The following is a 14,881-nucleotide window of genomic DNA, read 5'->3' on the forward strand; positions in this document are numbered from 1 at the left end:
AGGTGGCGGGTGGGGGGTGGAAGGAGCAGACGGGTCCTAGAGAAGTAAAAAATGCTCTAGTAACCCCATCTTCCTCCAGGCAGATAGTAGGGGCCTAATCAGGTAGAACTATTTTTGTTTGTGCTTCTTGGTCACCAGAGAAATGAATGTATTAAAGATAACCTTGGTTCTAACTTGTTTTGATCTTTCTCTACAGAAAGGTGACAGGAATACTACGAGAAGTACCAAATATCTTGCTCTATTTAGTTGGATATGTGAAGAAACCTGCAATGGTGGTAATGAACATACACTTGCCAATATCTTAAAGCCTCCAAACCACTCATGGAAATATACTAGCAAGGAAGCCCTTACTTACCCTCCTCCACGATTTCAATCATGCCTTGGTATTCAGTCTGGGTTGGATCTACACTCCTCAGGGGGCGGATGACTTTACCCGAGTAGATGGTTGGATCAGCTTCCTCAGCTGTGCCATTAACTACAAAATAAAAGGCCTATGAGACCAGAAAATTCAATAGACTCACTCCCTAATAACTGGAGTTAACAAACATGGGCATAAACAATGACCTACGGTTGTAGAGCTCTATTTGGGAAAGGAAGTTCTGCAGCAGAAAGTTCTAATCCTAATCTGAGGGCCTCAAAATTCAGACAATCTCAAAAGTCATCTTAATCCTTTTGAAAAGACCCATTTTAATGGATAAATAAATCTGATGGTACCCAAAAAGTGTTCAAGTACAGATTTAATTCATTTTAGAAAATTAGCATTAAAAACAATGGTGTTTGGCATTTGCTTTTAAGATATTACAAAATTTTATCAAGTGGCAAAAGAATTTGGGGTGGTAGGTAAGGAAGACAATGTTACTTCTTATAAATGCACACAAATGCATCACACTGTAGGAGTGGGGTGCTAGAGTCAGATGGGGGGTGGGAACCACCATTATGAGGCATTTTACCAGTCAATGCCTTAGGCACTTGTTCTCAATGCTGAAATGTATAAATTACAGATCTGCCCTGATAGAGGGAGTTTCCCATCTTGATGAAATGACAGGTCTGCTTGTCAAGGACATATTTTTTAATACCAGAATTCTTTGCTCTCCGTAGTACAAAGGTAAATTAATTTGTACATATTTATCAAGTAGCATAAATTACAGCAAAAGCTCAAAATTTTTAGTGAGGGGAACAATGGTTCCCTGCACATGAATTGTTAAAAAAGCTTGCATGGAAAAGGAAACTAAGACTGAGATGAAAGGTCCTCATTGCAGAGAACAGTCACTGCCTGGGTCACTAAGAAATGTCAGAGGATTAATCATGGAACTAAAATAGTCATTATCTAGTAGAAAGCTTTCTTTCTATAAAATGGTTCAGGGTTGTTTCTACAAGTGAGAAGAAAAGGAGTGTTAATTTGTCTCTTGAATCTACCAGAGCAGTATTTGAGCAATAGTCACACAATACATTACCTGAGTGTGTTTTGTTCACCTTTTCCGCACTGACTTTATTGCCTTTGCCTTTTGACAAGCTGTATTCGACCATGTCCCCCAGTTCCAGGCTATCGACATCACCAGAGAACTCACTGTAGGGGAGAAAATGACATTTTGAACTAGTCTCAAACATAAACATCCCTTATAGGAGGATGTGTCCATTTGCAGCACCTCTTCAGGTACACACAGGTCAGCACCTAACTCAACTGGACAGCTACGTTGCTAATGTTTATACAGTCCTTATATTAATGAAGCATTTCATAATACAAAATGTGATTTTTATTATAAGGCAAAGAATCAGACACAAAAAACTAGATAATCTCTTAAATTCTAACATGATGAAAGCTATTATTTACCTGTAATGGAAAAAGATTTCCTTATCATGATTGGCTGTTTCAATAAATCCAAAATTATCCTTCAGGGTTGCCACATAACCCAAGAGCCTCTTGGCATTGGAGTTACGACCTAAAAGTCGGACACAAGTTGCTGTCTGCTGACCAGTCCTCTTTGCTTCACTTACACTAAATTCAACCTATGAAAAGCAAGAATGTTCATGAATTGTGAACCATTTTTGACACACCCCAGTCCTCTCAACACAAAGTGAGATCCTTCTGCATGTCCAAAGACTGTGTTCTCTCTGTTCTGGTATTATGCTTTTGTAGGCAACTTCTCTCAAAACTAACATTGCTGTTTCTCTTATGATTGTTCTTTTAATGTGATTTGTTAAAGCCTCTATCCAACTTCATCATCTATTTTCCATAGAGAAATTGATTATCACTGGGCTTATCCCAGATGAATGCTTGCAGAGTCATCCAAAGTCTTTGTACCTCTGAGGACTCAAGGACCTCTTAGATTCTTTATTTCCAAAAGTGCCTTTAACGGCAGTTAAGATTTCAAAGTATTCCGCTATTTATTCTTTAGTTCAAGTTTCAAGGATTCTCTAAGCACAACCTTCATCTTAAGAGCTTATTCCACTATGGTAAGAATTCAGACTTTCAGCATTGTTTGTAAAAGAAAGGACAAACAAACAAACCAAACAATACTCTGAATGACAGGCAGATGAATGGTCACTTCCAGAGACAGGGAAGCTTATGGTTAATAAGCTGTTAGTATGGCTCTCTCACAGCATTTGGCTCAATTCCTTACTTTGAAGCTAAATTGGTCTTTTACATTAAGTGTACCTGGCTGGAGTAAAACTTTATCTTGACTTGAATGAAATTTTGTGACTAAGTGACTGCCACTTTGAAATCAATCCTCTCCCTCTCCTTTTCTTTGAAAACAAAATCTTTACCTTCTTGTGTTGGAATTGATACCAAATACTGGTTCTAAGACAAAAGTGTGATAAAGGCTAAGCAATTGGGGTTAAATGATTTGCCCAGGGTCACAAAGTTAGGAACTGAGGTCACATTTGAATCCAAATATTCCCGACTCCAGGCCTGGTGGTCTATTCACTGAGCTGCTTAGCTACCCTATTTCTTCCTTTCTAATACTTGATACTCCAACATCTAAGTGTCCTTTTCACTCACAGAGAGATACCTCTGCTCCTGTAGCCTCCTCCTTCAATTGTTGGGTTCATGTTGGGACCTCTATTTGAGGAAGTACCCAGACTACCCATGCTTGCGATTTCATAAGTGTTTTATAAGATGGTATCATTCACCAGCATTTTGTTAAGATGTCTGGGAAATACATAATTTTTACAACAAAGTCAAATGAAACTCTGGGACTGAAACCATTTCACACTTCATTAATGATTTTTAACATTCTTGGTCTTGACTTCACCCCTCAAAAAAGTAAAGATGTCTTTGCCTTATCTCCTATCTGAGGAGGAGTGGAGCCTTCCAGGTCCTTGGCTTGATATGCAATGGTCAGTTTCACCCCACAGTCATCATACACAATAATTCCATCTTCAGCCTCCTAAAACAAAAAGTGCCATGGTGAGGTTTGCAAGGTATCAATGGAGAAAAAGAATTAGTGACACATTATAGGAAAATGAGAAGTTGGGCTCTAGCTTTCTCCATAAATAAGAGGGTCCTTTACAAGAGGATTAAAAAAAAAAGCCAGCTTAGTAGACAAAATCAATTCTAATGGGGTCTTTTCAATAGCAGGATATTCTCACATTTTGCTACTTAGGAAGAAAATATTTCAAATATTTAGTTATTTAATTTTAGTTATTATATATCATAATATATTATTATTTTAAATTAATTATTATTAAATGTTTAAATAAAACTAAAAAAAATTTAAACATAAATATTTAGATATAAATAAATAAAATATTAAACAGGAAAGACCTTCCCATTCCTCTTCATCTAATGACTGGCATTCTTTGAGGCATCTTCCACATTATATTTTCCCCATGAAGTGTTTGAAACTACTCATTTACAAAATTTACTAGGCATTGTGGAACATACTTTTAAAAAATAGTTTAAAACATAGATATACAAGTTAAGAATTCCACTGATTTAATGCAGCCACATATATAGTGTCCACAATAAAAATGGCAACTTATCCATAACTTCATATCCTGTGCAATTTTGTTTATGTCCTTCACTAGAGCTCCATAAAGGATCTAGCAAAGAACTAGAAGCTTTATTCAAGGTCTTTAAACAATTTTGTTGATATCAACATAACATTCAGTCTGTTATCCCGCACACTCTTGCTACATGACTGACTCATCTCCTTTTCTGAACAAACATGTCCTTGCTAATGTACGTTATGCTAGTTTTCATATCCAAATATATTGTTTATGGCTCTGAAAGGCATAACTTTTCTTGGTAAAATTCTAGAACATATCATTAATAAAATGATTAATGAATATCCAGAAAAAAAGAAGTAATGATTTTTTTAAAAGCTATAAATAACAAATCATATAAGATAAACCTTATTCCTTTTATAAAGTTACTACACTGAGGGGAAACAAGGAGAACCTACATATTTTATGTAGGTTTTAATAAAGCATTTAATAGTCTCTCCTTTAATTCTCATGGAAAAGATAGAGATGTATGTATTAAAACTGGTTGAATAGCTAGATCCAAAAGTAATTATAGTTCAAATACCAATCTGGAAGCCAGTCTTTAGGGGAGCACCCCAGAAATAGGTATATGCTCCTGTGCCATTTAACATTTCATCAGTGACTTGGATAAAGACACAGGTGATATGTATAGTAGATCTCCTGATGATTGACAAATACTAGTTGATAATGAGAATTTTAAAAGATCTCAATAATCTAAAAATATGGAAATGAATCATTTAAGAAGGAATTTAACAGTTAAATGCAAAGTCTTATTAGTAGAGTTCCCAAAAATCAACATTAAAAAATACAATACGGGGGAAACATGACTAGATAGTAATTTATCTCAAAGAGATTTTTTTAAAAACCCTTAACATTTATCTTAGAATTGACAAATATTGGTTCTAAGGCAGAAGAGAAGGGCTAGGCAATTGGGGTTAAGTGACTTGCCTTGGCTCACAGCTAGGAAGTGTCTGAGGTCATATTTGAACTCAGGACCTCATGTCTTCAGGCCTGAATCTCTATCCACTGAGCCACCTAGATGCCCCAAGATTTGAGTTTTAATGTTAATGGATTGCAAAATAAATTAGTCAATAGTTTCACATAGTAGAAAAGATTCTGGTTAAGGTATAGATTAGACTAGAGACCACTGGTGATCCTTCCAACATACATTTTCTGAAATTACAAGTCTTTGTTGATAGTATTCTAAAATGGAACACTTAGTTTTCATTTTTTTTTGAGATCATGTCATTCAATGCTTTAAGCATATAGTATTACCAAGAGAATGGTGTTAAAAGTTAGGTTCAGATAGCATCTTCAGACCATTGCCACAGTCAGCTTCCTAAAGGTAATCTAGTTATTCTTAAATTCTGCTCTTCATCAATTTGCATTTCCAGTGCAAGATAAACAGATAACTAATACTCTGTAGCTCTTCTTTTTCTCCTATGTAGCAGGTTGGACAACAACTCTGTCACCTTTCTTTCTCAACAGAGAACCCATGTCCATTTAAAGAATATGTAGGATGTCCTTCACAACAATGGCAAAAAACCTTTTGGGAGCACACATCCCTGTTTATTAATAATACCTGGCTTTTGACAGGTCTAAGCACAACAGTGCAGTAATTATCAAAACCCATGGTATTGGCCGAGAAATAGAAAGATAGAACAGTGAAACAAAAGACACACAACAAGGAGCAATAAAAGACTATAGTAATTTGGTATTTGACAAAACCACAGTTCAGGATTGGTGGTAACAAGTCACTGGAAAAAACTGCTGGGATAACTGGAAAGTAGTTTGGCAGAAACTAAGTACAGGCTAAATTTATAAGATCAAAATGTATACCGTGATCTAAACATAAAAGGAGATAACATAAGTAAATTAGAAGAACAGAGAACATACTACCTATCAGATTTATGGATAAGAATCTATGAGTCAATAAGAGATGGAGAGCATTGTGAAATGTAAAATGGGTAATTTTGACTGTATTCACTTGAAAAGTCTTTGTATAAATAAAATGAGGCTTCCAAGATTAGAAGGAAAGCAGAAAATTGGGGGAAAATTTTTATGGACAGCCTCTCAGATAAGAGGTCTTGTCTAAAATATATATAGTGAGATTTGTCAAATTTTTAAGAATAAGAGCCATCTTCAACACAGACAATTTTCAGATGAGGAAATCAAAGCCATATATAGGTATATGAAGAAATGCTCCTGATCACTACGATAAGAGAAATGCAAATCAAAACAATTCTGAGATTGTTTTGATCTACCCACCAGACTGGTTAAAATGGCAAAAGGACAAAGTGACAAGTGTTGGAAGAGAGAACTGTTGGTGCAACTGTGAAGTGATCCAATCATTCTGGAGAGCGAATTGGAATTACATTCAGAGAGCTATAAAACTGTGTTAGCAATACCACTTATAGCAGCTCTCTTTGTAGTGGCAAAGACTTGGAAACTGAGGGGATATCCATCAATTGGAGAATGGCTAAACAAACTGTAGTATATGATTGTGATGAAATACTACTGTAACACAAGAAACTAATTTTTTTTAAAAACCTGGAAAGAACTACATGAGATAATAACAGTAAAATGAGTAGAACCAGAACATTACATACAACCACAAAACTAATACTAGAATAAACTGAGAATGTTACCTCCAGAAAATGAACAGAAAGAAAAAACCTGAAAGACTTAATGAATGTTGGCCTCCATGAAAATATTCTATTTGATTCAAGGATGGTAGGGAGGAGTTGGGACACTAGTAGATGGGCTCTATTATATAGATATGAAGAAAAGTTAGTTAAATACAGATCATCTGTGATTTCATTTATGTAATATCTTCTTTTTCTTTATATATGGAAATGCCTTTTCTTTTGTAAATATCTGGAATAATAAAATGTAAATTAAAATAAAAAACAGCATAGGCATAACTCTCTTACTGATAATCTGGCTGAAAGGGGACTTGGATCAATGTAGAAATGCTGGTAAAGCTTGTCTATCTAATGTCCTTTCACTTTCATCTATAAATATTTTGGGAATAATAAAGGATAATTGGATCTCACACACACTTTGTAATCTTGATCATCTCTTCCTTTCTGGGCTTGTTTTCATATTCCTTGGAAAGGTTCAGCAAATGGATTTATATTCTAAACTGATGCTGCCTGTTAGTAATATAGTTCCATAAAGGAGTTAGATATTTAATGGCTTATGATATTTCTGGATTCTTTTGGCTAGTGACAAACAATAATACAACCTCTCTAAGAAATGGTGACCAAAATTTCTTCACTTTTATCCATTTTCTAGGATAAAACCCTTGTTTAATTAGGTCACACTGGGCAGCTGCTATTGCACAGAATACTTTCTCATATTTTCCTTCTAATTTGATCTAAACATTTGGCTCTAATTAGTTAATGGTATTAGTGCACACTGGAATTCAGAAACAACTCATATTGGTAAGCAATTTCTTATCTATTGATGGTCAATTTATTTTTTTAAGGGGGTGGGGTGCATGGAAATGTTTAGTGCTTGCTAAATCTAGGAGCTTCCTGAAGGAAGTATTCATGACACACGGGTTTAATTTCTGAGTGACTCACAAAGTCTTTGGTTGTTCATTTATTCCACTGTTAAGTCTCTAGCCTTTTCTTACCAATATATTTTTCACAGTCCTTTCCCGTGTCAACTCTTGAATTGAAGACAGGGTGGTTGTGTCAATACATATGCTAACTGACATAAAGCTAGTAAGACTTTGTTAGGTTATTAGTAAAATTTCTTTAATTTCTTCACCCCAAATATATTATTAGTACATATGCTTTGTGTATTTCTATGATGATGTTTACTTCTGTTCAACATAAACATTACAAAGTAAGATGTGTATGGATACATAAAGAAACCAACTTCACCATTTCCTTTATTTGTCTGAGTAGGACCCATGGGGTACACTTGGTTTTTGTCATTTATATTAAGAATGTCAACATTCTTGAGTGGTATACCAATTTATTCATATTTTAGCAAAGGTCTCATTTTCTGGTTACCAGCAGATGTTACTTTGAAAATTGCATGATCTTTAGCATTACCCGTCCTGTTTCTGCAACTCCAACTTTGATAAGGAAGAAGGAATCTACAAGGAACAGTGAACCATTTTATACTTCCCCATCTGTCAAAGATCACCACAAAATTCATTGCTTAGGACTCATGAGTGAGTTAGTCATAAGCAGCACCCTACTTAGCTGGGGTGGACAGTCACCTATAGTCAATACCTTTACAGGTAGGCAGAATATATCAGAGCTGGTGGTGTTCTGCTGCCACATTGCAAAGACCCAGAGTTAACATCCAAGGTAGCGCTAAAATATAACTTTTGCCCACAAGTAAAATTTCAGAAAGTTGAGGCGATTTTTGGTGATCTCTCTTCTGCATAACAATTACTGGTTGCACCACTCATTCATTCAGTAGTTTTTGATGGCTGTGGCAATCTAAGCAAGGAAGCCATCATATGCAGCCTTGAAATTTGAAAAAAATGTAATTAATCTTGTCTCTCCCAAACAATAGATTGATCAGACACTTTAAAAGCAACTCTTTTTGATTTTCAATGCATCTAGAGTAGCTTAAAACTTCTAGTAAGTGATTAAATGTTTCTTAATTAACATACTAAAATTAAATATTAATGTTTGAGAATTTAAACAGTGTCTGGAACTGCTGAAGAGAAAATACAAATGCCTGATTAGGATGTGTTTCTGAATTTTAAAAGATTTTATTTTAACTACTTAAAAAATTTCCCTCAAAAGTTGCTTCATTTTGTCAGCTAAGAACTAATCAGATCTATATCAATCTAAAAATGTGAAATTTCAAAACCTACTTAAAAAACAAAACAAAATTCCAAACTATCAATCAATAATGGACACACTTAAAATAAGAATAATAAATGATTCAACATTATAGAGTATGACACATTTTTGTTATTTTACTTAACACTTGAAAAAATATTTGTGCTTTATACAAATCAAAGAATATTCTCTTAAAGTGTGGACATTTACCTTTTCTTTGCCTTTATTTGGGCTAGTGGTTTTGGGATTGGCAAAAGTGGCTTCTTTCTCTACAGTGCCAATAAAACGGTGATCTGAATGAGTGTGGAATGAAACCGTGCCCTTGGGAAGCTTTTTAATCCGAATAGCATGATTTCTTTGGGCCGACAGCATATCCTACAAAATAAGAAAAAATTTTGGTTCATTTTAAATAATTTTTAAAAAGTAAAATTTTAAACTCTCATACTTTACTCAAAAAATTATTTTACTCACAGGAACCACAGTAAACTCTACTTCATCTGAAATATGGAGCTGGTTCCCATCCAGAATTTCACTGAAGTGAAAGAACATACGGGCATCACGATCCACACACTTGATAAACCCAAAACCATCTCTCATGGCAGCAATCACACCCTGGAACACAAACACACAAGTCAATGCCAGTAGGTGATTCAATCAACAAGTCCTACCATTTACCAGGTAGTAGGAATATACACATATAAGGACACAATACACAAACAAAATACAAGGTAGTTTTGGAAGAGAGAGCACTAACATATAATGTGAAGGGGAAGGTTCAGGAAAGGCTTCATAAAAAAAGAGGTGGCACTAGGGCTGAGCTTTGAAGGTAAACAGATCAATAAGAGGCTAAAATGAGGAGGAAATGCATGTCAAGCATAGGAATGATGGACAAAGGTATGGAGATGAGAGATGGGATACTACAAATAGCAAACAAGATTACCAGTTTGGTTTGACTAAAGTGTAATAAGCAATAAGATTGGAATGGTAGTCTCAAGGGGAGTTTATGAAGGGCCTTTAAAGATAGAGGGGCTTTCTATCTGATCATAGATGTACTAAGATGTACTACATAGATGTACTGGAATAAGGTAGTCAGACTTATAGGTACAAACCACTTTCGTAGCTATATTAAATCTGGATTGCATTTGGGAGAGAATTAAGACAAAAAGTTCTTTGTAATACTTCAGATGAGAGGCAATTCAGACCTAAACTAGGATTGTAGCTGTGTACGAGTAGAAAAGGGGGGAATATGCATAAGATATGAAAGCAAACTCAACAAGACTTCAAAATCAGTTTGAAAAGTAGGATAAAGGAAAGTGAAGAGTCACAGATGAATCAAACACCCTAAGTGGTGGTGTCCTTGAGAGAAAGAGACATTTAGGAGGATACATTTTAAGTAGGGGTGATGAGAATGAGTGAAGAGAAAGAGTTCTCTTAAATATGCCAAGTTTGAGATATCTATTTGGCATCTAATTTAAAATACCCACTGGGTAATTGGTGATGATTCTCAAGCTCTGGAGAGCGAGCAGGACTAAATATTACAGAGCTGGGAGACATTTGTTCAGAGATCAATAAATGAACCCATGGGAGCTTGGGAAGTATTAAGAGAATGTAGGGATAATTGGGGGGAGAGTAGGAATGGGGGGGGGGATACAGTCACATTTAGGGTTCACATGGATGATCCAGAAAAGACTAAGTAGTCAAGACGTCCTAGGAAGAACAAAAGGAAAGCAACATCACAAAAACCTAGAGTAGAGACAAAATTCAGGAGGATTCTACCAAAAGTTACTTAAGTTAAGAAAAATGAAGCTATCATATGGGCAATTAGAGATCATTGATAATTTTGTTAGGAGTGATTTTAGATAAAAGATGAGGTAGGAAACCAAATTATAAAGGTCTAGGAAGTGAAATATAGAGAAACAGTGTTTTCAGAGTTTAAGGAGATGGTACGGTCAAATCAAGGTTTAAGAATGAGGTAGACCAGGGTTAGCAGAAATGAATAATCCAGTAGATAGGAAGAGACAAAATTGGGAGTGGAGGAAGTGATATGGGAGCAATCTGCCAGAGGATATAGGAAATAACAGGATACGAGGTATAATTAGAGAGGTAGTCCTTGGTGAGAAGGGCCAAATCTGTATCAGAGAGTAGAGAATGGGTGATGATGTCAGAAGGTTTAATAATGGATACAACATGGTATAATGGAAAGAGTTTGGACTTGGAAGTCAGGAGAGGCTCAGGTTCAAATTAGCTGTTATGTTCATGGAGAAATCACTTAACTATTGTGAACCTATTTTCATAGTGATACAAGAAGGATATCTCCAGTAATTCATAAAATTGTCAAAGGGATCAAATAAGATATGGATGTAAAGCACTCTGTAAAACTTAAATGCTAGTTATTTACTAAAATACCAACAAAGAGAAGGTATCCCATTCAGTAGGAATTTTGTAGAATTAGACGGAAATTTAGATTGATTGACTAAATAAGTGAAAAATTTAAAGTACTAGATTCATTCCCAACTGCATTTCTTTCAATAGTGAAAGCCTGGGGGAATCTGGGTGGCTCAGTGGATTGAGAACCAGACCTAGAGACAGGAGGTCCTAGGTTCAAATCTGGCCTCAGATACTACCTATATGTGTGACCCTGGGCAAGTCACTTGGCCCCCAATGCCTAGCCTTACTGCTCTTCTGCTTTAGAACCAATACATAGTGTTGATTCTAAGGTGAAAGGTATGGGTTAAAAAAAAAAAGCGAAAGCCCAACACATCCTCTAATAAATAGGCCTTTTCCCCATTGAAATGTCATCTCTTTGGCAATTATATGACTAGCTACATGTAAATAACATTTATTCCTATCTTAATAGTTTAAAAGCTTCATGTCTGCACTGAGGATACCCCAAAAAGACTAAATACCAGTCCTTGCTTTCAAGGAGCTCCCAGTCTATTGAGGGAGGCAAACACGTATACAGAAGTAAACTATAGATGGGCTAAACTGGTGGTAATCTTAGAGGAAGGAGGAATAAGAAGGGTTTTTGGCAGAAGTTAAGACTTTAGCTGAGGCTTGAAGGTTGCAGGTGAATATGATCAAAGTAGGAAGATGAATGTCATGGGCGTGGAACAGCAAGGTCAGTGTTGATGGATTCCAGAGGCAAACCAAGTCAAAGATTTTAGATTTGATATTGGAGATAACAAGGAATCACTGGAGTTTATTGAATAGGTAGGTGGTTATGTCCAATCTCTAATTTTAGGAAGATCAATTTAATAGCCAAGAGGAGGATGATTAGAGTGAGGAAAATCAGATCCACCAGCAGCTGTTTTCAATAGTCCAGGCATAAGGGGCTATACCAGGGTGGTGGCCGAGTCAGAGGAAGAAAAGCATACATAATTAGAGATTTTGTAAAGGTGCAAACAACAGGACTTAATCACTGACTAGATGGGGGGGGGGGGGGGGGGGGAGTGAGGTAAGAGTAAGGTGATGAAGATGTCAAGGATGTAAGAATGAGTAACTGGGAGGGTGGTGACACCCTTAACAGTAATGGGGGAAAGTTTGGAAGGGAGGAGAGTTTTGAAGGTAGAGATAATATATTTAGTTTTGGACATGTCTAAAAGGCAGAGATAGAAGAATGGAGGTAAGCAGAGAGGTTAGGGCTGGGCAAGTAAATCTTAAATTCATCTGCATAAAGATGATAACTGAAATCATAAGCTGAAGAAAAAAACAAGTGATACAGCAGTGGGAGAAGGCAGCCCAGGACAGAGCCTTGGAGGACCCTCACTGTAAGCAGAGGGAACATCAATGAGGTGAGAGAAGGGGAACTGAGGAGTGGTCAGAAAGGCAGGAGAACCAGGTAAGGGCAATATCACAAAAACCCAGAAAGATAAAAATATCAAGGAGGATGTAAAGCTGTAGCCTGGAAGAACAGCAGCACCCTCTACTTGTGGAATTTGTGATGTTCAAAGAACATCTAGCTTGAGATAACCAAAAAAACAGAGACATGAAATCAGAAGTCAGGAGAAAGGTTAGGGTTGGATCTAAGAATATTTGAGATGATAATTAAATCCATAGGAGCTAATAAGAACAGTATAAAAGAGTATACAGAGAAGACAGAAGAGGATCCAGGAAAGAACCTTAAGGTACCTCCATAGTTGATAAGCATAAACTAGATAAAGAACCTGCAAAGGAAACTGAGATCAGGCAGACAGGAGAAGAATTAGGATGGAGCAGTAGAAAGAATATCGAGTAGAAAGGAGAATATCAAGAAAAGGGTAGTAAAGGTTGCAGAGAGGTCAAAGAGAATAAGGATTGAGAAGTCCATTGTGTTTGGTAATTAAAAGATAATTTTGTTGATGGCAATTTCAATTTAATAAAGGGTTGTTAAGTCAGAAGTTGAAGTGACAGAGGAAAAGTAGAAGAACCTATTGTAGATAGCTTTCTCAAGGAGTTTAGCCATCAAGGGGGTAGAAGGAAAAGATATAGGATGATAATTAGCAGAGATGGATAGAACAAGTGAAGGTTTCTGAGGATAAGAGACCTGGGCATGTTTATTGACAATAGGGAAATAGCCAAGAGACTGGGGGTGACTGAAGATCACCGTTAACATATGGATGATAGAGGAGGCAATTGACTGTAGGAGACAGGATGGGATAACTTGGGCATGGAGAATGCAACCCCTTCCTGGAAAACGAGTGAAGGAGAAAGTGGCAGGAACATTGGAATAATGTGAGATGAGGAACTGCGGAGAAGAGGGAGCTCTCTGTGAATATTATTGGCTTAATTATTTCAGAGAAATATCTAGTGGCTAAAGAATTGGCCATGGACTCGGGAAGACCTGGTCTCAAGTCCCATCTCTAACCCTGATCAGTCACTTAACATCTCAGGATCCCAGGCAATTAAGACATAAGGTATAAAGAAGATCAACATTTGTTTGATAGACAAATTTTCTCACAAATTCCTTTTACCAAAAAATTAACTCTGGTCCCTGCAAGGCCCTTAAAAATTTCTGCAATATGACCAAATCCCCAAAGAACTAAAAATAACAATAACAAATTTTGGGATGTTTCTTATAAAAGATATTCAGAGAAATGCTACCTGGATCCATTAATAATTAACTTTTATTATAGGAATTTGGATATACTATTAAGTCACACCCAAACAAAGATCTACAATTAACTTTAATAAACTTCATTATAACAGGTTGGAAAGCAAGTAATTATCCTTGTCCCCAAGAACCAGATCTGAAATAAAAAGAATCTAAAATACTAGAAGGAACTTGCATTAACCCCAACAGCCTTACTCTGATTCTAGTGTATTTTGTAAGACCTTTCAAAGTAGAAACTAATTTTCCACACAAAATCTTCTTAATGTCACTATGAACAATTTCCATGTATTCTTGACTAGTCTTGTTGATATAATTTCTATATAAACTAAGTAGACAGTAACTGAAAATTTAAGAATGAATAAAACTTGCCATTTCTCTGGTTTCGTTAGTGCATTGAAACGTATTGGTGAGAACTTCTATGTTGGTTGCTCGTTCTAATTTGTCACGTCGGTCTGTTGAAATATTAAACCTAACATGGTCACCTTCCAGTAGAGTCACCTTGGATTTTGTATCTTTGTCTCCAAAGGGAAGTTCTTTAGGAATCACAAAATCTACTTTGATGCGTCCAGGCAATGGATCATTCTGATGAGAAGAAAAATATTTTAAACTGCAAATTCTCTTCAACATTTCTATTTCAAAGTCAAACCAAAAGAGTAATGCAAATCAAAATAATCTGTAACAAATGCTCATGATGTTTTGATCTGGAACCATGACACAATCCCAAAACATAACAGATAACTGCATTTTCCTTAAACATTTTCAATTGGCCTTCTCCTATTTCCTAAATAAATAATGACTTGGGTCATTTTTCTAAAGATTGCTGTGACTATTTTAGAAGCATAATATGGTAGATAAGAAAACGAGATTAAGATCCTTCTTCAGATATTTAATTACATAAGTACTGGCAAATTATAACCTCTCAGGGGCTTATTTCTTAATCTGCAAAATGGGGGGGGGGGGGGGGAATCCCTCCTGTAAGGGTATCTCATGG

At 36.0% G+C, this 14,881-nt stretch overlaps 1 protein-coding gene across 8 annotated transcripts in view; it reads right to left on the minus strand.

The window, feature by feature from the left end:
* CSDE1 (cold shock domain containing E1) overlaps positions 1-14,881 on the minus strand; it is a 58,141-nt gene that overhangs the window by 8,350 nt on the left and 34,910 nt on the right. For all 8 annotated transcript variants that reach the window (XM_056819242.1, XM_001362149.5, XM_056819241.1 and 5 more), the window contains 7 exons: positions 14,260-14,472; positions 9,273-9,413; positions 9,012-9,176; positions 3,282-3,389; positions 1,832-2,007; positions 1,455-1,567; positions 356-475 (listed from right to left, as the gene is read on the minus strand). In XM_056819242.1, coding sequence (XP_056675220.1) covers positions 356-475; positions 1,455-1,567; positions 1,832-2,007; positions 3,282-3,389; positions 9,012-9,176; positions 9,273-9,413; positions 14,260-14,472 — 1,036 coding nt within the window. The remainder of the gene's footprint in view (positions 1-355; positions 476-1,454; positions 1,568-1,831; positions 2,008-3,281; positions 3,390-9,011; positions 9,177-9,272; positions 9,414-14,259; positions 14,473-14,881) is intronic.

This window comes from Monodelphis domestica, chromosome 2 (assembly GCF_027887165.1).
Source record: "Monodelphis domestica isolate mMonDom1 chromosome 2, mMonDom1.pri, whole genome shotgun sequence".
NCBI classification, from domain to species: Eukaryota; Metazoa; Chordata; class Mammalia; order Didelphimorphia; family Didelphidae; genus Monodelphis; species Monodelphis domestica.